Source organism: Rhinoderma darwinii, chromosome 5 (assembly GCF_050947455.1).
Source record: "Rhinoderma darwinii isolate aRhiDar2 chromosome 5, aRhiDar2.hap1, whole genome shotgun sequence".
NCBI classification, from domain to species: Eukaryota; Metazoa; Chordata; class Amphibia; order Anura; family Rhinodermatidae; genus Rhinoderma; species Rhinoderma darwinii.
The window spans coordinates 80,977,818-81,004,647 of record NC_134691.1 but is presented as its reverse complement, the minus strand read 5'-3'; the positions used below and the strand labels follow the sequence as shown (position 1 = coordinate 81,004,647).

General features: G+C 42.1%; 1 protein-coding gene across 2 annotated transcripts in view; it reads left to right on the top strand.

Annotated features, from left to right (window-relative positions):
• Window positions 1–26,830, top strand: part of RAB2A (RAB2A, member RAS oncogene family) — a 91,440-nt gene that overhangs the window by 18,423 nt on the left and 46,187 nt on the right. For both annotated transcript variants that reach the window (XR_012847630.1, XM_075826205.1), the window contains exons 2-5: window positions 1,973–2,044; window positions 17,913–17,980; window positions 24,033–24,115; window positions 25,247–25,339. Coding sequence is in view for 1 of the 2 variants with exons in the window: in XM_075826205.1 (XP_075682320.1) it covers window positions 1,973–2,044; window positions 17,913–17,980; window positions 24,033–24,115; window positions 25,247–25,339 (316 nt within the window). In the remaining variant the exon portion in view is untranslated. The remainder of the gene's footprint in view (window positions 1–1,972; window positions 2,045–17,912; window positions 17,981–24,032; window positions 24,116–25,246; window positions 25,340–26,830) is intronic.

Sequence of the window (26,830 nt, the reverse complement as noted above, 5' to 3'; positions counted from 1 at the left end):
CCCAGATGTACGCACATAATACACGCCCACTTGGACTTTTGCAAGCCTCATTTGCATAAATACAAAAATGGTCATAACTTGGCCAAAAATGCTCGTTTTTTTAAAAATAAAAACGTTACTCTTATCTACATTGCAGCGCCTATCTGCTGCAATAGCAGATAGGGGTTGCAAAATCTGGTGACAGAGCCTCTTTAAGTGTTATTAACACGTTATTAGGTAAAATAGCATATGAAAGGAGTCTGGGGCACCATCTTAGGCTATGTTCACACAGAGTATTTTGACGAGTTTTTTGATGTGGAAACCGCGTCGCAAAAACGGCCCGAAAATGCCTCCCATTGATTTCAATGGGAGGTGTCGGCGTCTTTTTCCCGCGAGCAGTAAAACTGCCTCGCGGGAAAAAGCAGCGACATGCCCTATCTTCGGGCGTTTCCGCCTCTGACCTCCCATTGACTTCAATGGGAGGCAGAGAAAGCGTATTTCGCGGTGTTTTATGCCCGCGACGCTCAATGGCCGCGGGCGAAAAACGCAGCGAAAATCGGCGTGCAGGGAGAGGAAAATCTGCCTCAAACTTCCAAACGGAATTTTGAGGCAGATATTCCTCCCAAAATACTCCGTGTGAACATAGCCTAAGGCTGGGTTCACTGAGTTTTTTGCAGGGGGAAAATCTGCCTCAAAATTCCGTTTGGAATTGAGCGCCGCGGGAAAAATAAGCCGGGAAATACGCTTTCTCTGCCTCCCATTGATATCAATGGGAGGTCAGAGACGTAAACGCCCGAAGATAAAGCATGTAGCTTCTTTTTCCCGCCAGACTGTTTTTCCGCTCGCGGGGAAAAAAAGGCCTCCGCCTACCATAGAAATCAATAGGAGGCATTTTCGGCCGTTTTTTTATGTGGTTTCCGTGTCAAAAAAGTGTCCAAAAACCCTGTGTGAACTGGCCCTAAGGCAGAACTCCATCTATACTGTAGCCATAGTCTGTATAGTCATATGAGCAATGCTTCTCTTAGTGGTTGCCCCTTTCATTTGTCTTGCTGTAGACGAACGTACAGAATGACGACAGAACGTCTCTGACACCAGTTGCTGGGCTCTTCCTCTTTTGGGGTCACCTGCTGGCATTAAGTGCCCAAAGTGTCCCTAACCTTACAAGTGACTTTTCTGCATAATCTGTTGTGTGTACATGAGCGATAACGCTATTAGGCTGGATTCACACGAGTATGTTCGGTCCGTAATGGACGGACGTATTTCGGCCGCAAGTCCCGGACCGAACACACTGCAGGGAGCCGGACTCCTAGCATCATAGTTATGTACGACGCTAGGAGTCCCTGCCTCTCCGTGGAACTACTGTCCCGTACTGAAAACATGATTACAGTACGGGACAGTTTTCCCGCAGCGAGGCAGGGACTCCTAGCATCGTACATAACTATGATGCTAGGAGCCCGGCTCCCCGCTGTGTGTTCGGTCCGGGACTTGCGGCCGAAATACGTTCCGTCCATTACGGACGTAACAGGCTCGTGTGAACCCAGCCTCACTGGACGTTATGAGGCAGATTTTGAACTGCCTGAATGTATTTTTGTGCGTTTTTTTTTTTTGTTTTTTTCACCATTCAAGCTAATGGTGCAAAAACCGCTCACACATGAGCGCTGCAGTTTTTTTTTTTTTCTGTGTCTCAATGATTCAATGGGAGGTCAGAGGCAGAAACCCCGGCAAGAAAGGACATGCGATTGGCCAATAGCCGCCCGGGGTAAAAACGGCCCTGCCTCTCATTGAATTTAATGGGAAGTTATTTCCGATGTCTTTTGGTGCTGATTCAGACGGGGTTTCCACAGCAAAATCTGTGCCAAAAATCTGTGAACTAATATAGTTTCTTATTTTGGCTTGCACTATTGAATTCCACAAGTTTTTTTTGTACAGTACGTGACCATTTAAAGCGGTGTTTTCTTTGGTGAATAAAATGTCATGTTTGTCTTGGTTGCAGGTGTTGGTAAATCATGCCTACTATTGCAGTTCACAGACAAGAGATTCCAGCCAGTTCACGACCTGACAATCGGTAAGTTCATTGCAAAAACATGGTCCTGCGTTGGTTTGTGTGGATAGAACTGAAAATCACACAAATGTAACTTGCATATATGGCTTTTTTTTCAGCAGGGTCTAAATTAGTAATTTTCTGTTTACCCACTTGTTGAAATGTTTTTTTTCTTTTTTTCTGGGTTGCCAGTTATGAGAAGTAGTCAATTAAAACAAAGTACACTTAAAGTGCAGCTAAACATTCAACAAACTTCATAGAGACATGTCAGAAGTTTGGATTGGTGGGGGTCCGAGCACTTCAGCTGTTTCGTTCTAGCGATTGGTGGGGGTCTCCGTGCTCGGACCCCCACCAATCCAAACTTCTGACATGTCAGAAGTTTGCCGAATGTTTAGCTACACTTTAAAGGGGTATTCTGGCAGTAGCAAGTGATGGTATGTCGCTAGGGTATGCGGGTACTTGCTGATCGTTGGGACCCCCACAATTTGCTAGAATTAAAGAGATGTGTTGTTTTTTTGCAGTTCTAGTTGTAACACAACCGGAGATATCACCAGTGGAAAACACAGTCGGGAATGGAAGCTGTATACTATATGATCACACTGTGTTGCTGGGCAGGGAAGGGGGAGAAGCTGTATGACTATTGGACAGGGTCATACAGAAAACATTACACCGCCCAGAGTGAAAAGAAAGAGTCACCTCCTATTTGGCTATTAGAGCCACATTAGCATAGTTAGAAAAATGCTCAGAGAATTTATTTTAAAAGTTACGTTTTTTTTTAAACCAATCACACTGTAGTTATCAGCATCATAGTGCCTATTGGATTAGTTAGGAGATGGGGAATTAAAAAACTGGTGACAGATCCTCTTTAACCCTTTAATGACCAGCCTATTTTAAACCTTAATGACCAAGCCATTTTTTACGTTTTTCCATCGTCTGATTCCAAGAGCTATAACCTTTTTTTTTTTTTTTGCGTCGACATAGCTGTATAAGGTCTTGTTTTTTTGCGGGACAAGTTGTATTTTTTAATAGCACCATTTTGGGGGACATATTATTTATTGATTAACTTTTATTAACTTTTTTTTGGGGGGGGGGGGAATAGAAAAAAACCTGAAATTTCGCCACTCTTTTTCGCGTCTTAAATCTACGCCGTTTACCGTGTGGTATAATCAACACAATAACTTTATTCAGCGGGTTGTTACGATTGCAACGATACCAAATTTGTATAGTTTTTGTATGTTTTACTACTTTTACACAGTAAAAACGCTTTTTTTTTCAAAATTATTTGTTTTTGTCTCCATGTTTGAAGAGCCGTAACGTTTTTATTTTTTTGCCGATGCGGTTGTGTGAGGGCTTTTTTTTTTTGCGGGAAGACTTGTAGTTTTTATTGGTACCATTTTGGAGTAGATGCCACTTTTTGATCTCTTTTTATCACATTTTTTTTAAGTCAGGATTCACAGAAAACAGCAATTTTTCCATAGTTTTTTATTACATTTTTTACGGCGTTCACCGTGCGGGTTAAATAATGTAATAGATTTATAGTCGGGGTCGTTACGGACGCGGCGATACCAAATATGTGTAACTTTTTTACTTTATTTTATTTTTTTAATAGTAAAGCATTTTGTAAGGGGAAAAGCTGGGTTTTTCATTTTTATTTTTTTTTCACATTTTTTTTAAAATTAACTTTATGAAACTTTTTTTTTACTAGTCCCACTAGGGGACTTTAATATGCGATTCTCCGATCGCTACTATAATACACTGCAATACTTTTGTATTGCAGTGTATTACTGCCAGTCAGTTTAAAACGGACAGGCATCTGCTAGGTCATGCCAGAGGCATGATCTAGCAGGCATTCATGACAGGCAGACCTGGGGGCCTTTATTAGGAGACACAGACACTCCGCGCTCGTATCGCCAGGTGTCAGTGGGATGAGAGGGAGCTCCCTCCCTCTCTCCAAAAGCACTCAGATGCGGTGCTCGCTATTGTGCACCGCATCTGAGGGGTTAAATGGGTGAGATAGATACTTATATCGATCTCACACGGCAGAGCAGGGAGATTTGATGGCTCCTGTTCTGTTTACTTTATCCTGATGCAGCGCCGTAAAAAGGCATATGCATCAGAATAAAGCCCGTTAGTGGCCGCCGTGAAAAGGCGTATTGCCGGTCACTAACGGGTTAACCCCTTCCCGTCGTAAACAAACAACTTTCAGATTTTAATTTTCGTTTTTTCCTCCCCACCTTCTAAAAGCTGTAACTTTTTTTTTTTTTTCCATCGATATAGTCCTATGAGGGCTTGATTTTTGCGGGACAAGTTGTAGTTTTTTGTAGCACCGTTTATTGTGCCATATAATGTACTAGGAAATGGGGCAAAAATTATTTGTAGGGTAGAAAATGAAAAAAAACAGCGATTCCTCCATTGTTTTTTGCGCTCTGTTTTTACGGAGTTCACTGTGCAATTAAAACAACATGATTACGGCGATACCAAATAAATATATATATATATATTTTACTACTTCTACAAGTAAAAAGACTAAGTGTAAACAATTATATTTTTTTTGTGTAGCCAAATTCTGACAGCCATAAGTTTTGTTTTTTATTTCTGTCGCTTTTAAGTGGTATGAGGGCTTATTTTTTGCGGGATAAGCTGTAGTTTTTAATGATACCATTTTGGGGTTCTTGCGACGTTTTGATCACTTTTTATTCCATTTTTTGTGGGAGATGAGGGGACCAAAAAATAATGATTCTGGCGGTTTTATTAATTTATTTTTACGATATACACTGTGTGGGTTAAATAATGATATATTGTAATATTTCCGACTTTTACGGATGCGGCGATGCCAATTATGTGTTTTTTAATTTTATATTACTATGCTCTAGGGGGAAAAGTTTTTTTTTTTGACATTTTACAAATTTTTACTTTTTATTTTTTTATTAGTCCCCCAAGTGGACTTCAACCAGCGATATACTGCAATACCAATTTATTGCAGTATACCGTCTTTCTGACAGGATTCTATTAGTAGTTGGAGCACAAAGATGGCAGACCTGGTGGCCTTCTTTAGGCCCCCAGGCAGCCATAGCAACCATCGCCACCCCGCGATTGCATTGTGGGGGGCGATAAGCTGCTAGAAGTGGGTCGCCCCCTCTTTCGAACGATTTAAATGCCTAGTTCGCTACTGACCGCAGCATTTAACGGGTTAAACTAGCGTGATCCCGCTCGTTACTCTGAAGTGTCGGCTGTAACATACAGCCGACACCCGCATCGTATGGAGCGGGTTCACTCCGTAAGCCCGTTCCATACTTCCCCCTACCCGGCTATGACGTATGGATAGGTCCAATGTCGGGAAGGGGTTAACCATGACCTCTAAGTTCATAACTTAGGTGTGATAAATTACCGGTGGATCCTGCGTGTCACGCTGGACTGCGAAAGATACAGCTGCTGTGTATTTTTAATAAAAAGTAATTTCAAAGTTGCACAAAACACACTGACATTTTTATTTAAAAAAAAATTAACTTTCAAAGGTTTATATAGCCTTTAAAGTATGATTTTTCTATTCAAAATACATAAAAGGATTTAAAAATAAATTGATTTTCCTCCTGTGTTAGGCTCTGTTGTCATTTGCATTTTGGTCTCCTATAATGGAAACCACAACGCAGTCCCAGATCTGTCATATGACTGATACCACCGGCACTCAACAGACCCCAGAAAACTTATAGTGGAATGCGTTCGCTTCCATTGTTCTGTTGTCGTTTTGGTGGGAAAAAATGCAGAATGGAGCCCCTGACGCAGATGTGAACAAGGCCCTACAGAATACGATGATACACCGCATACAACAAATAAGCATCTGAAACAGGTACATAATTTATTGCGGCTGTATTGTGGCTCCGTACAACCACCAAGTTTTATGGAGTTATAATACGGCACCTGTAGACATCTATGGGGCCATACTGCACCTTCTTATGCCTCCGACTTCAGCAAACTGACATAATAGTACGTCGCGGTGATGCTGTGGGCACAGGTGCTGTGCCTGTGCCATCACTTGTGGGTGTCGGCAGTATTACACAGCCGACAACTTGCTCCACTTCTAGGATGGCGGAGAACTCCTATCCTAGCCATTTAACATAACATTGGACCCCCAGGTCTGCCATTTTAGCACACCTATAATAATAGGGTGCCTGTCTGCAAGTTAAACAAAACCTTTTCAAAAAATATTGGGGGGAAAAAGAAACACATTTTTTCCCCGAATAAAAATGCTTTTATATCAAAACACGAAGGAGAAAAAAATGTACACAATTTGTATTGCCACGTACGTAATGACCCATCCTATAATATGACATTAGCCCATACAGTAAATGCAGTTTAAAAAAACAAAGAAAAAACAATGAGATAAAAAGCAACTTAAGTCAAAATGTACCCCAAAATGGAACAAATAAAAGCTTCAGCGCATATCACAAAAAACATTTTTTACACACACACACACACACACACACACACACACACACACACACACACACACACACACACACACTCTCTCTCCAAGTGCAGCAAACGAAAACATGTATTTAAATTGTTCAAAAGCAATAAAAAAAGAAAACAAATATAATAATTTTTTTTCTACCTCCCCCTTCAATAACATTGATAAAAGCTCTATAATACATTAGATCTACCCCGAAGAGGTGACATTAAAAAAAAAATACAACTTATCCCGCAAAAATCAAACTCTCATACAGCTATGTCGATGAAAAAGTTATTGCAGAAGAAATAGCAGGACAAAAAAACTGATATCACCCTGGCGCTGCTAGGACTTTTTCGGTTGTTCAACGAGTCCGAGTCAAGACTGCTATTTCTTCTGCTATTGCATCTGGACGATCACGATCCAGACCGGAACCCAGACTGCAGCGTCATTTGGATATATGCACCACTTGATCAGGTCAGCAGAACTGATCACCCTCTTGTCCACCTCTCCATTTTACCGTCTGATGCACTATGTGCGCTCTGTGTTTTTGTTTCTTTTAGCAGATGATAAAGTTATGGCTTTTGGAATACGGCGATGAAAAAACTTAAAGAAAATAGATGCCTCCTGAAGGCAAAAAAAGTGTTTCCTTAAGGCTGGGTTCACACGACCTATTTTCAGGCGTAAACGAGGCGTATTATGCCTCGATTTACGCCTGAAAATACGGCTCCAATACGTCGGCAAACATCTGCTCATTCATTTGAATGGGTTTGCCGACGTACTGTGCCGACGACCTGTAATTTACGCGTCGTCGTTTGACAGCTGTAAAATTACAGCCTCGTCAAAAGAAGTGCAGGACACTTCTTGGGACGTTTTTGGAGCTGTTTTCTCATAGACTCTATTGAAAACAGCTCCAATAACGGCCCAAAAAACGCCGCCAAAAACGCAGCGAAAAACGTGAGTTGCTCAAAAAACGTCTGAAAATCAGGTGCTGTTTTCCCTTGAAAACAGCTCCGTATTTTCAGACGTTTTTGGCTCAGCGTGTGAACATACCCTGAAGGGTGAAAGGGCAGGGAAGAAGAGTTTTCCTGATGAAGTTAGTAATAGTTCTGACCAGTGCCTCATGCACACTGGCTGTACATTGGCACAAGGAGTCCCATATGGCCATGTGTATGATGCCTAATAGTCCACATTTTTATTTTTTCGAAGGAGCTAATAAAAAAAAAATCTTGGTTATCCTTATATGGGGTATCGCTACCACACACGATTTTTAATAAGATGCAGCATACTGTTCCCAATTGACAAATGCACAGTTATATCTTACATTCATTAACGCACTTTTTTTCTATAGAAACTTTTCTGAGCATATTTCTCTAACCGTTTTCTATCTGACAAGTGTAGCAAAAAAATGCAAGTGAACCAGACGTTGTTGCAATTTTTTGATAGCTTCTCGACCAAACTGTGTGAAGTAGACCTTAGGCCTCATACACGTGGGAGTATTAGAACTTCTAGTTGTACAGAGCTGTAATATGTCACCCATGGACTTTTATGCTTCTGGAGGTGGGGATATATTCACAATCGGGCGCCAAAAGACACCTACAGTGCCATAGTACATATCAGTAGAGGTGTGCGAACATAAGGCCTAAATCAGATTTAAAAAAGCACACAAAAAACGTGACTTAGGCCCCATGCACACGAACGTAAAAACACCCGTAATTACGGGCCCAAAGACTTCTATTGGCCACGGGTACCTCCCCGTATGCTTACGGGAAGGTGCCCGTGCCGTTGAAAAATATAGAACATGTCCTATTTCAGGCCGTAATTACGGCACGGGCAGGCCCATAGAAGTCTATGGGGCTCCTGTAATTACGGGTGACTAAGTGTGTGCACCCGTAATTACGGGAGCGTTGCTAGGCGATGTCAGTAAATAGTCCCTGTCCAGGGTGCTGAAAGAGTTAAACGATCGGCAGTAACTCTTTCAGCACCCTGGACAGAAACTACCGATCACAATCTAGATCAACCTGTAGAAAAAAAAAAGGACGTTCATACTTACCCAGAACTCCCTGCTTCTTCCTCCAGTCTGGCCTCCTGGGATGACGTTTCAGCCCATGTGATCGCTGCAGCCAATCACAGGCCAATTACAGGCTGCAGCGGTCACAAGGACTGCCGCGTCATCCAGGGAGGTCGGGCTGGATGTCGGAAGAGGGACGCGTCACCAAGACGACGGCCAGGTAAGTATAAATTTCTTTTACTTTTACTACGGAAAGGGCTGCCCCTTCTCTTTATCCTGCACTGATAGAGAGAAGGGGCTGCCGATTACTGCAGTGCAATTTTGCAGAGAAAACGTGCCAGTAAATACGGGTGGAATACTGGTGACACCGGACCCGTATTTACGTGCACGGGTCCGTAAATACTGGTGCAATACGGGTCGAATACATGTGACCAAGGACCCGTATATACGCCAGTATTTACGGGAGGGAAAAAATACGTTTGTGTGCATGGGGCCTTATAGCAACAGCTGGCATTATACGGCATACATTTGTACCTTTTTGTTTTTTTATTTTTTAAATATATATAGCGTACAAAACAGGAATGAACCCCTTTTATAAAGAGCCAAACATGGATATTCCCTTTTTTTTTTTTTTTTTTTTTTTTTTTTATGGCTTTAGCACTTTTGATCGGTTTCTGAACATTTTTCACCTTTTGGTAGCCAGGACAAATTTCTCACTTATGTACAAATAAAACCTAAATAAAAAAAAAACCCTATTAAACCCCCTTACTATTACAATTTTTAGAAATAAACACCTGACATTGTCAAAATTCCACTCCGCATTTTATACATACAGGCCCCGTTATTCCATTGTCTGTAATTTTTTATAAAAAATGCATAATAATTAGATTTGTGGCTAAAAGTGTGAGCCAAGCAAAAACTGGGATTCATCACACATTCTAAAAATAAATGTTTAAGATGTGCAGAGTTAATGTGTCTACAAGCTCATATCTTCCTAAACTCCTAAGAATTCTACATCTATAATCTGGTTTTAAGATGGAAATAAAACCATGTATGAAATATAGTGAGTTCACCCCCAAACCCTATATATTTAAGCAGACAACCTGGCAATTGCAGTTGTCTTAAAGTGCTGTTGCAGTCATGTGTTTAAAAATATATACTGCACATGTCAAACAGGTACTATTCTACCAAAAATCTAACAATTGAGAACGCACAGGATACCTTGTATAATTAATGATTTATACACAATCACCTTCATGCAGCTTTACATCAAACTGTGATTAAAAAATGTGTACGCAAACTGATTCCTTATGCAAAAAACTGTAGGATGTGAGGAGTACATAAATACTGCCCACATTTAACCCGTTAGTGACCGCCAGTACGCCTTTTCACGGCGGCCACGAACGGGCTTTATTCTGATACATAAGCCTTTTTACGGCACTGAATCAGAATAAAATTGCGGCGCCGTGCAGAGTGATAGCTCCCTGCTCTCAACTACCGGAGCTAGCTGAGGGCATGGAGCACAGTCTGGGGACCGTTGTTTGCGGTCCCCAAACCGGCGATCACCGGTATCACTGTACCTGGTCAAGCGCAAATCTAGGGCCTGGTATAAAAAGGTAGCGCTCTACCTCATCGAAATGGCCACTTACAATAGTTATGTGCTCCATAAGACCCAGGGAATGCTCAGTTTCCTCCAATATCAGGAGAAAATTAGAGCGCCTCCTGTTTGACTCCCCCGCACCTGGAGAATCCTTCCAGTCAGGGGATATCAAAAGGCTCACTGAGCGCCACTTCCTTCACCCCGTCCCTGCCACTGAGAGTAAGGAATACCCCCAAAGGAGATGCCGGGTGTGCAGTAAACACGGAAGGAGGAGCGATTCCCGGTTTTACTGCCCCATGTGCCCTTCACATCCAGGCCTGTGCAACTACCCCTGTTTTGAGACCTACCACACCGTTTCTAATTATTAATTTTATCTATAATTTAGGGAAAGCCAAAAAGGGTGGGGTGGGGGGGATTCTTTTTAGGGAGTCAATTTCATTTATTCATATTTTATTTTTCGTTTCTGAGCTTTCCAAGGGAGGGAGGGATTCTCACGGGGAGGTAGTAAAGTATTTATTTCAGACTGTAAAACTAAATTTCCCCTTTATGATTTTTTTTATACAATTCTTGGGCAATTAAATCCTGGACTTGATCACTCACAAATGAATACAGTTTATTGTGCAGGAGCCCACATCTGTCTATTCAGAACATGGACCCCACAAGTGTTCTTGAAATAAAAAATAAATGTGGGCATTGCATTTATTAGTAGATAAATCCAACACCTGTGGCCCGTGCCGCCCCTGAATTAGTGGAAGTCGTGCATTTTAGCAATGGTTACAAGAATAAATTGGGGATGTATTTCCTTTTTCTTATGACTATGTCCTGCCACATACGGCTGTTACATTCCTAATTCTGTACCGTGATACGGGCATGATATTTTTTTTTTTGGAGGTTATCTAATAATCGAGCTGTTCCTTATCAATACACCATGGGCTTTGTTACGGTTCTTCTGGAAATACTGACATCATTTTGAGGATTAGTGATCCTTTACTGTTCCTATAGATGGTTTTGGACATTGCCCCTCTATATATTCTGTAGGTGATTGGTTGTTTTGTGCACATAGCGGTTCCTACCTTGCTGGGCAGGGGCCTGTTATGGTGTACCGCGTCACTTGGCACATTCGTCCCTCATAAGGATTGATTGAGCTAAAGAGACGTTGTACAACCAGTCACTGAAAAATAAATCCTTGTCATGACAGCCCTGCAGGTGTTCTTCTATCTAGTGAACAGACTCGAGTTTGCAACATAGTTGGATACATTTTCCTCCATTTGTTTGAAGATATTGCCCGTCACTCCAGTACAGTTTATTTTTTCCTCTCTGACTGATTTTATATTAGGACAGAATTCTGTCCACAATGACATCATAATGGCACCAACTGCTTCTTCAGCAAGACATAGTCATAAGTACAGGCAAATACGTCTATAGCGACATGTATCCGTTATGAATACACGGCTTCACTTCTATTCTGTGCCGCACAAATTTATTAATGTGGCGTATTTCTAACAAAATAACCTTCTACCACGTCTCCTCTATTTCATGTGGAAACGTAATAAGAGTTTGAAGAAAACATTATATACCCATAGTGTCTGAAATGATACCCAATAATAATTTTAGGGGTCTGGTTTTTAAAATGGGGTCATTTATGGGTGTGTTTTTTTTTTTTTTTTTTTTTTTTTTTTTTTTTCAGGCAGCTCAATGCCTCTAAATGCATGATATGGGGCCTAGAATTTATTCAATTGTGCCATGAAAGCCAAAGCGTGCTCCCACTTTTTGGCCCAGCCACACGTCTAATAAGCAGAATGGGGCAACAATTGGAGTATTTTTGAAAACCGGAGAAAGCGGGTGATTTTGGGGGGTGTTTCTTCATTCTCCTGGTCGCTTTACAAAGAAATCGGTCTTCAAAGTGATACTTTTATGAAAAAAGTGAAATTATATTTTTTTACGCCTGCTTTGCATGAATTCTTACAAAAAAAACTGTGGGGTCAAAATACTTACAACACCCCTTAAGGGGTGTAGTTTTCAAAATGGGGTCACTTGTGGGGGTTTCCACCATTCTGACACCTATGAGCCTCTGAAAACCTGGCTTGGTGCAGGAAAACAAGACTTATTCGATATGTCCTTGGCTACTTGAAGCACCTCCCTGCAGGGACGTGTAAGATAAAGGAAAAAATATGTACATTTTCAAATGTATAAATGGAGCCATATTTGGAGAACCTTTTTTAAAGTTAAACTCCGTAGTGACATGTCCGAAGTTTTGATCGGTGGGGGTCTGAGCACTGAGACCCCCACCAATCACTAAAACGAAGCGGCACAAGTGCTCGTGTGTGCGCTCGGCCACTCCTTTTTTCTTTTCAGCTTTTTCCAGAAATCAAAGTATCTGAGTGTGGGCTCAATAGAAAGTCTAGGAGCCCGTACTCCGATACATCGGCTCTCCAAAAAAAGGCAAACAGAAACTAAGCTGATGAGTGCTCACACGAGCGCTTCTGTCGCTTCTTTAGCAGTTGGTGGGGTTCTCCGTGCCCGGACCCCCACCAATCAGAACTTCTGACATGTCGCAACTTTTTTTTTTTTTTTAGCACTTCTACCTTTACAAATGGTGAAGGTATCCTTGTAGCTTGACTAGCATGAAGCTTGTATTGAAATGACAGCACCTTGAACGTGCCTTGGTAATTTTTTTAAAGTATAGCTCCTAATAGTGTTTAGTATATAGTTGTTCTGGTACAATACTGTATTTGTAGATCGGTTTTGCATAATAATCCAATCCTTATGTATTATTGTGGCATAATCCAAGATTTGCGTAATCAAAGATCAGTACTCAAATACGTTAAGAAATCACCGCAATCGGGCATAGTTACATCAGTGGCTTTAGTTCCTCAATGCCTTGAGAAATGTCACACGAAAACTACAGGTGATTTCACAGGTGGTAATAAGCACCATCCTCCTCAATGTCTACATCCATTCGCACAACTGTAAATTTCGACCGTAATTACGGATCCATTCATTTCTATGTCCGACTGACACCTTCCCGTATATTTACGGGTAGGTTTCCGTGCCGTAGAAAGGCTATACTTTATATGTAATCATGGACACGGTCGTGTGCATGGGGCCTTACTGACTTACATAGGGAAAGATATGTGTGAATATTGATATTCATGTGAATATTGATGTGGATTTTGACTTGAAGACCTATGTGACTTCATCGCTCCTAACAGAAATCTGAACAGAAAATGTTATCAGTATTCCTCAGCAGTTCACCCTTCGGCTTTGGGCCTGTAACTTCAAAAATCTGTAACTTCAAAAAAATCAGAGTTCAACATAAAACTTAAAGTGTAGCTAAATGTTCGACAAATTTCTGACATGTCATAGTGACATGTCAGAAGTTTGTATTGGTGGGGATAAGAGCACGGAGACCCCCACCAATCGCTACAACGAAGCAGCTGAAGCGTTCGTGTGAGTGCTCAGCTGTTTCGTGTCTGTTCGGCTATTTCCGGAAATAAATGTATCAGTGCAATACAATATAATACAAAGTCTAAGTACTCCGATACATCGGCTTTCCTGAAAAAGCCGAACAGAAACGCCGATGTTTATATAGCCTTTTATTAAAAGCCACAGAGTCCACTCTGTAAGGCTGTGTTCACATCAACGTCGGGGTTTCGTTAGACCTTTCCGTCAGAGGAACCCATGAACGGAAGCCATAGGTTCTGTTTGCATTACCGTTGATTTCAATGGTAATGCTTCAGTTGCAACTGGTTTGTTTCCGTTCCGCAAGGTTTCTGGCTTTTTTTTTTAGCTGAAACAGTAGCGTAGTCGGCTGCGTTATTGTTTCCGCTAAAAATACGGAAACCTTACGAAACGGAAACAAGTGGAAGACATTTGTAACGGAAGCATTACCATTGAAATCAACGGTAATGCAAACGGAACCTATGGTTTCCGTTCATGGGTTTCTCTAATGGAACCCATGAACAGAAGCCCAACGCTGATGTGAACAGGCACTTAATGAGCGAGCACTTCCCCCTTCTACGTGGCAGCAGCCTTGGTTTAAGCGAGAAGAGAATTTGCGATTACCTGCTCTGTGTGATAGGGATATATAACTGCATAATATATCTGTCAAACAGGATATATTTTAATGCCATCTATGCTCAGGGAGAGCTGTATCTTAAAATTATTTTTTCTTTACATTTTATTAGTGTTTTATTGATAAGAGTGACAGGGAACTCATGATCTATGTGTTCTCTGCAGATCCTTATAGATTGGTGGTAATGGTGAATGTGGAGAAGACACAATGGGTGAGATTTATGCAAACGCTCTACTAATGACAGTGCAGCTTTCGTTTCATACAGTGCTCTTGAAAAATGAAAGATGTGCGATGGCGTAAAGAGTTTTCATAAACCTCCCCTCCCATGTGCCCTATCAGTCCCCCCTGCACCCTTTCACAAGTCCGGAAATATTATAAATTAGATTCTAATTTATAACATTTCCATGTGCTGGTCACTAGAGGGAGGAGTTCCCAAAATTGCAGCATGGTCACTGTGGTAAAGCAACCTCATTGATTTATGCTGCAAATTTGGGGTGGACACACTCTCTCTAGTGTCCTCACACAATCCCCCCCCCCCCCTTCTTCTGGCTAGTGCCAGGAGAAGGAAGGGTTTGAATCTTGAAACCTCCTACACTGTGTGCCGCCATTTTCTGAGCGACTGCACAGTGTAGGAGGATTAGATACAGGGCTCAGCAGACCGTATCACACGAACATAATACACACATCACATACACAAACATGAATTACCTGCCGCCGCTGGTCTATGCTCCTATTCCTTGCGCCTGAACTTATTGCCGGAAGCAGCGGCCGGAAGTAGTCCTCTTACTGTCCGGCAGCGGCTTCTGGTCCACATGAAAATGGCGCTGGATTTCGCTCTGCGAACGAGCTTCGTTTTGGTCTGTTTGGGAGCGGCGCATGCACCGTTCCCACACAGGCGGCGTACGCTTCTGAGAATTGTTAATCGACACATACAGAGATGGAAAAAAATGAACACCGTAAAAATTAGAACGTGACAACACTAATAAAATATAAACAAAAATTTTATTTATTAAAGGTATTCTAATAAAAAATAAATGCAAATCATGACACCTTCCCTGTAGGGCTATGTTCACACGGAGTATTTTGGGGGAGGAATATCTGCCTCAAAATTCCGTTTGGAACTTTGAGGCAGATATTCCTCTCCCTGCACGCCGATTTTCGCGGTGATTTTCGCGCCGTTTTTCGCCCGCGGCCATTGAGCGCCGCGGGCATAAAACAGCGAGAAATAAAACAGCGGGAAAAAGACGCCGACTCCTCCCATTGAAATCAATGGGAGGCGTTCTTGGGCCGTTTTTGCCGAGTTTTGCGACGCGGTTTCCGCGTCAAAAAACTCGGCAAAATACCCCGTGTGAACATAGCCTAAGAGGGGTTACAGTATCCTAAAAAGCCTCATGAGGTAAATGATAAAAATAAATAGTATGAATTGTTTTTCTGATGTCTGAGACTTCCTGATGGCAATGTAGCCTCGTTGTGTTCTGAAGTGGGCTCTTCCTACCTGTATCTGGTATATTCTGCTCTGAGTGGTAATAGAGCTGCTATAAACTACGCCATGCTTACCATACAGTTAGGCTGGCATGGCCGTATGGGACAAGTTGCACATGACTCTTTGTGAGGTTTGCAGTGTGACTTCATGCTACGCCTGTTCTACGTTGACTGGTAAAGTAGCTTCAGACTAAGCCCGAGTTCCCACGTAGCGTAAACGCTGCAGATTTTTCTAAACTGAATTCTTCTGTGTTGAAATTCTGCAGCATGTAAAGTATCCGCAAAGTGGATGAGATTTGAACAAATCTCATGAAGACGCGGCTGAAAATATCTGCAGTGAAAACGTTCATAAAGTGACCGGCGGTGCGGTTTCTAAATCCGCAGCATGTCATTTTATGCTGCGGAACGTTGCTGTTTTGTTGTAGGTTTTCCCCATTAATTGGGAGGTAGAATCTGCAACTAATAGTGTATGTTGCTTTTTTTGCAGTGGAAATGCTGCGATTCTGCTGCAAACCTAAAACAAAGAAAGATCAACTTAAAAAGAAATCTATAAAATGGCAAATACTTCGCCCTCTGGGCAGTGTCCTATAGACGCGTCACTCTGTTCTGAGTGCAACCCGGCCTCCTGGGATGACATTTCATCCCATGTGACTTGCATCCAGTCACATGGGCTGCAGCGTCGTTCTAAGAGGCCGAGCTGTACTCCGAACAGAGGGACGCGTCTATATGACTCTGCCTGGGGTAAGTATTACCTTTTTTTTTTTCTCCCGAGCACTACTTTCCACAGTGGGTTCTAGGTCCGATACGATGCATACATTTATGCAGCGTAACCGACCCGTGGTAACCCAGCCTGAAGCCTCACGCATGCATTGTAGATTTGGTCATTATTTTGCATCAGCTTTAATCCAAACCTGATATGAACGATCGTTTTCTGTAAATCTTTATGAAAAATGTTTTTTATGTCTCAAGGATACTGGACATAGCATATTTAATGCCAGATTGCCCATTAAAGAGGCTCTGTCACCACATTATAAGTGCCCTATGTCCTACATAAGGAGATCTGCGCTATAATGTAGGTGACAGTAATGCTTTTTATTTAATAAAACTATCTATTTTCACCACTTTATTAGCGATTTTAGATTTATGCTAATGAGTTGCTTATGCATATTTGCAATGCATATTTTTACTTTAGTCCAAGTGGGCGTTGTACAGAGGAGTGTATGACGCTGACCAATCAGCCTCATGCACTCCTCTCCATGCATTTAGTCAGCGCATGGGGATCCTTTTAGATCAGTATGTGCTGTCTTATACTGTCTATACTTATACATTAACAATACTGAACTGTTTAGACAGTGAATAGACATTCCACGGGATGTCTATTCACAATCTCTGCACTTCGTTACTCTGTCTGTGGTAGTTACAGCAGAGGAAGCGTGATCTCGCGAGATTACGCGGTAAATGACAGGTTACAGCGAGATTACGCTTCCTCTGCTGTAACTTCCACAGACAGAGTAACGAAGTGCAGGGATTGTGAATAGACATCCCGTGGAATGTCTTTTCACTGTATAAACACTTCAGTATTGTTAATGTGTAAGTATAAGACAGCACATAAGGATCTAGCAGGATCCCTATGCGCTGAGTAAATGAATGGAGAGGAGTGCAGGACGCTGATTGGTCAGCGTCATACACTCCTCTGTACAACGCTCACTTGGTCTAAAGTAAAAATACGCCCACTTAGGCATTAAGCAACTCATTAGCATAAATCTAAAATCAGTAATAAAGTGGTAAAAACAGATTGTTTTATTAAATAAAAAGCACTGCTGTCACCTACATTATAGCACCGATCTCCTTATGTAGGACATAGGGCACTTATAATGTGGTGACAGAGCCTCTTTAAGTGTCACTTACATGAATCTAATATGGTTATTCCTATGTTTGTGTTGGGTTAAAAGTATAATATGGAAGGGTTTCCCATGTGAACTGTGCAAATGACAATCTTCAAGCACATCGGACTCCTTGACATTCTAGGATAGCCGGCCGTAGTGGATGAACGATGTACAGAGATACGATGTGCCGGTCCTCCCAGTTCTTGAATGACACGGTACTTATTGTTGAACTTTGTCCAATCTATAATAACTTCTGGCATGCGAATGCTGAAGCCTGGATATTCCTAAAGAGATTTATGTGGCCTGTGACCCATTATAATGTAAAGCAAAATTACATCAAATGAATATAAAGTCAATTTAAAAAATAACATCCTTCGTTCTTTATTCTTAGGCGTAGAATTTGGTGCACGAATGATAACGATTGATGGCAAGCAAATTAAACTTCAGATCTGGGACACGGTAAGTAATGCCTCTATAGACAATGCCTTTTTCCGGGCAGTTCTGCTTAACTCATGCCTGGAATTACTCACGATCTGCAGTGTTTAGTTTTTTGGTTAAATGGATATAAAAAAAAAAAAAGTAATCTATAAGGACAAAAGTATTGGGACCCCCTCAGTAGCTTTTATGACATCCTATTCTAAACTCATAAGCATTAATATGGAGTTAGCCCCCCCCCCCCCCCCCCTCCCGCTAAACCACTCTTCTGTGATGGCTTTCTACAAGATTTTGGAGTGTCTGTGGGGATTTTTGTCTCATCCAGATGAGCGTTTTTAAAGTCTGACACTAGTGTTGGATGAGAGGGCCTGGCTTGCGTTCTCCGTTCTAGTTCATTGTAAAGGTTTTCCCACAAAGTTAGAAGCATACATATGTCCAAAATGTTTTGGTATGCTGCAGCATTAAAAGTGGTTATCTGCGATGTAAAAGAATATATCCTAATGGTGCTATAACCCCAATGTCAGATACTTTATAATGTTACTCTTATTTTAAAACGTGCCCAGCTGAAGTGGTCATGTGACTTCCCTGCAGATATTTACATCCTGAGTCAGTGACGTTTCGTGTTTTTGTTTTCCTTTCTCTTGGTCCACAAAATACGAAACGTCGCTGCATGTAATCACAATCCTCTGCACAAAAGGTATCATTTTGGAGTACATGCAACTTTTTGACCACTTTTCAGTCTATTTTTTTGGCAAGCAAGGTGGCCAAAAACCCAGAAATTCTGAGTTTTTTTTTGTTTTTTTTTTGTTTTTTTTTTACGGTACTCACCGTGGGCTATAAATTAAATTTTGACTTTAAGCCTCATGCACACGAACGTATTTTTGTCCTCCCGTAAATACGGGTCCGGTGGTACCAGTATTCCACCCGTATTTACGGGCACATTTTCGCTGCAAAATTGCACTGCAGTAATCGGCAACCCTTCTCTCTATCAGTGCAGGATAGAGAGAAGGGACAGCCCTTTCTGCAGAAAAAGTTAAAGAAATTCATACTTACCCGGCCGTTGCCTTGGTGACGCGTCCCTCTCGAACATCCAGTCCGACCTCCCTGGATGACGCGTCAGTCCATGTGACCGCTGCAGCCTGTGATTGGCTTCAGCGGTCACATGGGCTGAAACGTCCCAGGAGGCCGGACTGGAGGAAGAAGCAGGGAGTTCTGGGTAAGTATAAACAGCCTTTTTTTTTTTTTTTACACGTTGATCTATATTGTGATCGGTAGTTTCTGTTCAGGGTGCTGAAAGAGTTACTGCCGATCGTTTAACTCTTTCAGCACCCTGGACAGTGACTATTTACTGACATCGCCTAGCAACGCTCCCGTAATTACGGGTGCACACACGTAGTCACCCGTAATTACGGGAGCCCCATAGACTTCTATGGGCCTGCCCGTGCCGTAATTACGGCCTGAAATAGGACATGTTCTATATATTTCAACGGTACGGGCACCTTCCCGTAAGCATACGGGGAGGTACCCGTGGCCAATAGAAGTCCATGGGCCCGTAAAAACGTGCCGTAATTACGGGCGTTTTTACGTTTGTGTGCATGGGGCCTAATTCTGCAGGTCGATACAATTACGTCAATACCATATCTAATATTGTTTTTTGTTTTGCAGCGCTTGCACAATAAAATCACTTTTTTTTTTTGTATAAATATATATATTTTTTTGTCACCATATTCTGAGAAGCATTACTTTTTTTTTTTTTTTTCAGTCACAAAAACTGTAAGGCCCCATGCACACGACCGTGTTCGGTCCGTGATATACGGTCCGCATGTCGGCTGCATGTCCCGGACCGAACACAGTGCAGGGAGTCGGGCTCCTAGCATCACACTTATCTATGACGATAGGGGTCACTGCCTGTCCGCGGAACTACTGTCCCGTACTGTAATCATGTTTTAGTGTGTGACAGTAGTTACGTGGATAGGCAGTGACACCTAGCGTCATAGATAAGTATGATGCTAGGAGCCCGGCTCCCTGTACTTTGTACGGTCCGGGACAAGCGGCCGACATGCGGACCGTATATCACGGACCGAACACGGTCGTGTGCATCAGGCCTAAGGGCTTGTTTTTTGCAGGACGGGTTGTAGTTTTTATTGGTACTATTTGGGGTACATACAACTTTTTGATCACATTTTATTCTATGTTTTGGGAGGGGTGGTGACCACAAAATAGCGATTCTGGCATTGTTTTATTTTTTTGCGGTGTTCACCCTGTGGGAAAAATAACTTTATAGTTTGGGTCGTTACGAACGCAGTGATATCAAGTATGTGTACTCTTTGTTAACTTTTTCATTTTTTTTCCCTGTAATAGACGTATTATTGGAAAAAAAAAAAAAAGGCTGTTTTTGGTTTTTTAACTTTTGTACAATTTTATTAACGCTTTATTTTTTTAACTTGTTTTTTTTTGTCTTACAAATGACGTCCGTTTTGTTTTTATCGCACCATCTATGGGGTTAATGGCAGGGATCGGAGCTGGCTCCATTCCCCTCCCATTACACCAGGGTGTCAGCTGTAGCATACAGCTGACATCCATGGCTGATGGTGCAGGCTCGGCTTCTGGTCCTGGCCTTGCAGCAGGGCATGTCGTTAAGTTATCACTGCTCTAAAACTGTCTGTAGAAACAGGAGCCTGTTATCTCGATGCCATAATAGTACAACGTGGCGTTAAGGGGTTAACTAGAACCTAGATCTTGGATATCTACCTATCTCTACCCTCCTTTTTTTTTTTTTTTTTTTTGCGCGCAAACTTATTCAAATTCCAGCAAAAAAAGTTGTCATTAATACAACTCTTAGTGAATTTTAGATTTTTAGGCTCGTGGCATATGGTATGACATAGCACTCACTACTATTAGGAATTTAATGGAAAATTAATATAAAGACCCAACAGATATTTGTGAATCTGCTTTATGATGTTTCCGAATCTGGTCGTGGCTTCTAGTAACATCTGGGAAGAGCGTTGCGTCTCAGGACTTTTTTTTTTTCTTCTTTGTCTTTTGAAGACTAAATCTATTTCGGTGACTTGCACAAGCGACCAACGGAACAATTTGGGCTGTCATTGAATTTCAGCTCTTTTTTTTTTTTTTTTACTAAACAGATTAAAAGGGGAAAAGTGACAACATTAAGTCTAGGGATTGCTGAAAGGCTGGCTGCTTCCGATATAACGGATAAAATCTGCATCTTTGGCCTTCCAACAACCTTTAAACCAGCAGATGGTGGGCGTAAAGATGTCATTCATCATTTATTTACAATGGGTTTTATTTATTCTAGTGTCAACAGCTGCCCCAGGGAGCAGGTTATTGAATTGAAATGCGCAGCTCTGGGTTATTTGCTTCCTTTCAGATTTGTCTTGTGAGCTCAGTTGCTAGGAGTCCTTTCTGTGTTCTAATAATGATTCATGTATTGTGAAGCCATTCAGTAAATTGGGATGTCAGGGATTGCCAAGGAAGGGCTGCATGTTCCTAGAAAAAAAACTAGAAAGCAGAAGGCGCTATAAGCAGCTACCTGTTCCCATCCTCCACTTGTTCATTCTCTTCTAATGCTCGATAAAGAACATTATAGCCTCATATCCATTGCCATCTCCTCCGGGCACCTTAAACACTAGAGAGGCAGAGATAGACTACTGTAAAATGTCAGCATCTGACACATAAAAGAGTGAATTATAGTTGGAAGTGCTTGGTGAACTTTCATTTATATGCAAGGTACAGAAGGTATTTTCTAGGTGGCTGATTCAACATAAAGTCAACAAGGTCATACAGATTTATTTCCAGCTTCCCTATAGAGGTTGGACATTCATTTAGTGAGCAGATGGCTGTATAAACTTGTGGATGTCCACCTGGGCACACCCCGCATTGTGTAAGAGATTTTATGGTTTGACAAATTTCATGGTGTAACTGGGACATTTTCACCCTTGGATACAGGTTTGTTTTTGCTTTTTTTTTGGTCTTTTTTTTGTTATTAAAGGAGTTGTCGGATGACAGAAAATGTTCCTAATTTGTTAGGAAGTGTAAATAGATGACCCTAGTATACATTCCGTTCAAAACTAGAAGGATGTCCAGAATTCCCTTCCTTGTCATGTGGTCCAGGAATTGGAGGTTCTCCCCTTAGCTGTGACACGCGTGCCGTCACAGTATGCATGGAGCTCCCCACCCCCTCTGTCTGTCGGTGGCGTGATGAAGGGGCTGGCTGCCTGGCTCTGTTCATTAGAAAAGCCGGCCTCTTCTCTGTCACAGCTAATAGACAGTGTCTAATAGATAATGTCTAGTCTGCAGGTGTTCCTTCTCCTACTGCTCTCCTTATTATCGGTTACCTCACCGGGTTTCATACCCATTCCGAACAGCATCTGTGTACATGTGATTCTCATAAATTCATAGCACTTTCTGATTAGCTTTATGTCATTTGAATCTACACTTGGTCAGGCCTCATGCACACGAATGTAAAAACGGCAGTAATTACGGGCCCATAGACTTCTATTGGCCACGGGTACCTTCCCGTATGCTTACGGGAAGGTGCCCGTGCCGTTGAAAAATATAGAACATGTCCTATTTCAGGCCGTAATAACGGCACGGGCAGGCCCATAGAAGTCTATGGGTCTCCTGTAATTCCGGGTAGCTACGTGTGTGCACCCGTAATTACGGGAGCGTTGCTAGGTGACGTTAGGGGATAGTCACTGTCCAGGGTGCTGAAAGAGTTAACTGATCGGCAGGAACTCTTTCAGCACCCGGGACAGTGACGACCGCTGGAGTTAATAGTATTAAAAGTTAACTTACCCAGAACTCTTCTTCCTCCAGTCCGGCCTCCCGGGATGACGTTTCATCCCATGTGACCGCTGCAGCCAATCACAGGCTGCAGCGGTCCCATGGACTGCCGCGTCATCCAGGGAGGTCGGGCTGGATGTCAAAAGAGGGACGTGTCACCAAGACAACGGCCGGGGTACGTATGAACTTTATTTACTTTAAAATGCTGTGGAAACTCTGCCCGAAAGGGCTGCCCCTTCTCTCTATCCTGATAGGGAGAAGGGGCTGCCGATTAGTGCAGAGAAAATGGGTCCGTAAATATGGGTGGAATACTGGTGACACCGGACCCGTATTTACGGGCACGGGTCCGTAAATACTGGTGGAATACGGGTCGAATACGTGTGACAATGGACCCGTATTTACGGGAGGAAAAAAAATATGTTCGTGTGCATGGGGCCTCGGTGTATTCACATGTGCCAGTTTTGTGACTGATTACAAAACGGGCATTCCCTATTTAGAAGCAGATACATTTAGAGCCATTAGACCAACTTTTGCTGCAGCCTATTTTTCGTCACTATATCTTCCGACTAGCCACTGGCTATTTGACTGCTTGTTGCAGAGGCTGTTTAGCTAATATAAGTTAAAGTTGGGGAACTGCATATAATACAATTCCCTATACTATGTACCTCCACACCAGAGCTGCACTAGAAGCACCTTACCAGTAGGTAGAACCGTCATAACCACAGTAAATATAAGCTAAAGCTTTAGCAATATTTTACAAGTACAGCACGTGTTATCTATCCATTAAAGAACTTGTTTCACAAACACAACCCCCTTTTTTTTTTTTTTTTAAAAACAAGAAGCCAACAGGTGCGGTTACTCTCCCCAATACAAATAGTCATCCAATTAATGCATGAACATGCTGGGCCCGCTAGAGCGAAAGCCACTCTTCTAGAACGGCTTTCCATTCTGGCACAAAGGGGGTCCAAGCAGAAGACCCCTCTGTATGATGTCCAAATTCCTTAATGGCGCATATGGACGGGTTGTCGCGGTGAGACGACCCAGTTTAACTTTTATGGTCCTGATGCACCAGCGTGAAACTGGCAGTGTTTTGGGGTGAGCGCTGGTGCACATTTATACTTCACAATTACGTCAAGGATTTTTTTCGTGCCTAAAATTCCAACACTGGGGTGTTTTTTTTTCGCTCCGGTTATCCTCTGTAGAGGACCTGAAGTGAATTCTGGGTTGAAACCGTTCTGTTGTGGGTGACTGTTCATCTCTTTCTTTCTTCTAGGCCGGTCAAGAATCTTTTCGCTCCATCACAAGGTCATATTACAGAGGTGCAGCCGGGGCTTTATTAGTTTATGATATTACAAGGTGAGATTTGAATTATCTACCCTAATGTTGAATCGAGCTGTATATTTTATCTCCCCACCTTTTTTTTTTTTAATGCAACGCTAATGGATTCCATATCGCTGTACAGAGATTGTCCCCATCAGTCCCTTACCCAATGGGCCTCCAAATCTAAATTCACTATAGCATACATATTAGGGCCAACTTACCTTTTAAGCTAGATTCACATGAGCGTGTCCGTTTTGCGCGCTTAAAAAATGCAGCGTTTTTCTTGCTCTGCAGTTCCGTGTGGCATCAGTGTACAGTGCACGTCTGCTTATGCCATGAGTTTTTTAGGTCTTCCAAAAAACGGAAGGTTTTTTTTTTTTGTTTTTTTTTTTTCCTCTATTTCTTGAGCAAGTGGTGCGTGAATCACGGACCACACACGGACGACGTCCATGTGCGGTCCTTTATTTTCTCGCACCCATTGACTTCAATGAGCTGCGTGGTGCGCAAAAACGCACAAAAATAAGAACTGCCGTAAGTTTCATGCAGCAAACACACACTGTGGAAAAACGCGTTTGAATAACCCCATTGAATTACATAGGTCTGTTTGACGGCCGTTGTTTTAATGTCCGTAACATGGACGTAAAATACGCTCGTGTGAATCAGGCCTTAGAATGTTTTCGTAGTGTGCAAAGAAATTGAAAGTACTATGTGGAAACGCGCTAAAAAATTGCACCGTTTTCGGCGTTTACGTATCACAAAACAATATGACACCTTCACGGATCCGTGCTGGGGCCGCAAATCCAGACCGCAAAAACTCATGACAGGTAATGCTACTGTCCAAATTTGCGGATTCACAAAGTTGTGAATTTTTGTTGTTGTTGCAGATCCGTGAAGCCTGATGACACACGGATGCACAACAAACAACATGTTATTTTGCAGTCAAATGGACTGCACCGGTTCCGTGGTTTTGCGGCACACAAAACCACGACGGTCGTGTGCAGGGGGACTTTGGGAATATATTTTGCCCACTGAAGTCTTTTGGCATATATGTTTTGTGTTTTACAGGTCGCAAAGTAATTTAGATGCATTGCCACAGGCTACTATACAGTTCACATTAACTGAAAGTCGGTCTTATGTTACCATGTGACACTTCGTATTTTTACCTAGGCGAGACACATTCAATCATCTGACTACCTGGCTCGAAGATGCCCGTCAGCACTCAAATTCAAACATGGTGATTATGCTAATTGCCAATAAAAGGTAAACTAAAGTGTTTGTGTGTCTACTGCATCCACTGAGGGTATTGGATCTAACGCTGACAATATTGGTTAGCTAACCTCCCCGTAAGCATGTGTATTAGGTTTATGGACTCATCGAGAGTAGGGCTGGGAAATTATGATCAAAATCACAATAATTGAACATGTAACCTTGATTACGATTTTGTAAGCCTCTCCCCTTTTTTGCATGCTACGCTCCCGATTTGAAAACGACGCCATTAATATTTATCCCCTGAGCCTGCTCTGACACTGTTCTCAGCGTATATTGCCCCCATAGAGCTCCCCACACAGTGTAATGCACCATAGCTGCCCCCACACAGTATAATGCCCCGATAACTGCCTCCACACTGTATAATGCACCCATGGCTGCCCACACACAGCCACAATAGTGCCCGATTTAAAAATAATATACATACTCCCCTAACCCCGTTCCAATAACGAGTGGAGTCTCTGGTCTGTACAGCTTAAACCTGGAGAAAATATATTTGATAAAACCGAAATTCTCAAGATGACGTCTATTAGTTGCGTTGAATGTTGATTTTTTTTTGTATTTTTTTTTTTTTTTAAATTTTTCGATTAATTGCCCAGCCCTAATAGAGAGCCACTTATCTTGGGAGGTGAGGTAGAATAGGACAGGATGGGTTGAAGCTGAACATCCTGTTGGATCCATCTTTCCTCCTTGGGAGATGTCTGAAGGACAGTTGATAGGCCCCTGATTGTCTGTAGATCTCTTCAGAGTCGCCAAGAATAGATGAAAAGGGTTGTTCTGCCCTAAAAGACATATGGATGTCAGAGGGGGGGGGGGGTCCCCTACTCGGGGACCCCCCCCCTCTATTAGCTAGAATGGGGAGCAACTATTAACAGGCTGTTCATATGAATGGTCGGCATGTAATACCGTTGTTGATATATATATATATATTTTTTATTATTGTCATACTAAAAGTGAATGGGTTGCTCAGATAACCTAGTCCTGAACAAAGTGTTCTAGATAGCACAGCCATGAGAACCACATGCAGACTTTTTCTTAAATTTGGGGTTCATTTTTTTTTGTCTAAATTAGGATGTTTCTCATTAAAATAAAATGTGGTCCTTTCATAACTTCATAAGACCTTGAGCTTCCAGGCAGGAAAAGGCTCCGCATTCTGTATGCTAACAACTGTGCCATCTCTTTAGTGCCCCTGCAGCTCCTATGCCATTGCTAATTGTGCTTTGGCTGTTCTCATGAAAGGTATTAAGATGAAAGGTTAAATGAAGACAGAAAGGCATTGCTTACAGTTTTATACACCGCCTCCTATGTCAATAGGAACAGTTTATTTCCTAATTATTTTTTTCCCAACAAGATAATTTTTACATATAATTTGGTGCCGTATTCATCCTCAAGGGAAGCCTGTCACTAGAATTTAAAGCGTTAAACAATTAGAATCTCGTTCTACTGCTGGGGCGCAGCAACCTAAATGTGACCCTCTCAACGGTT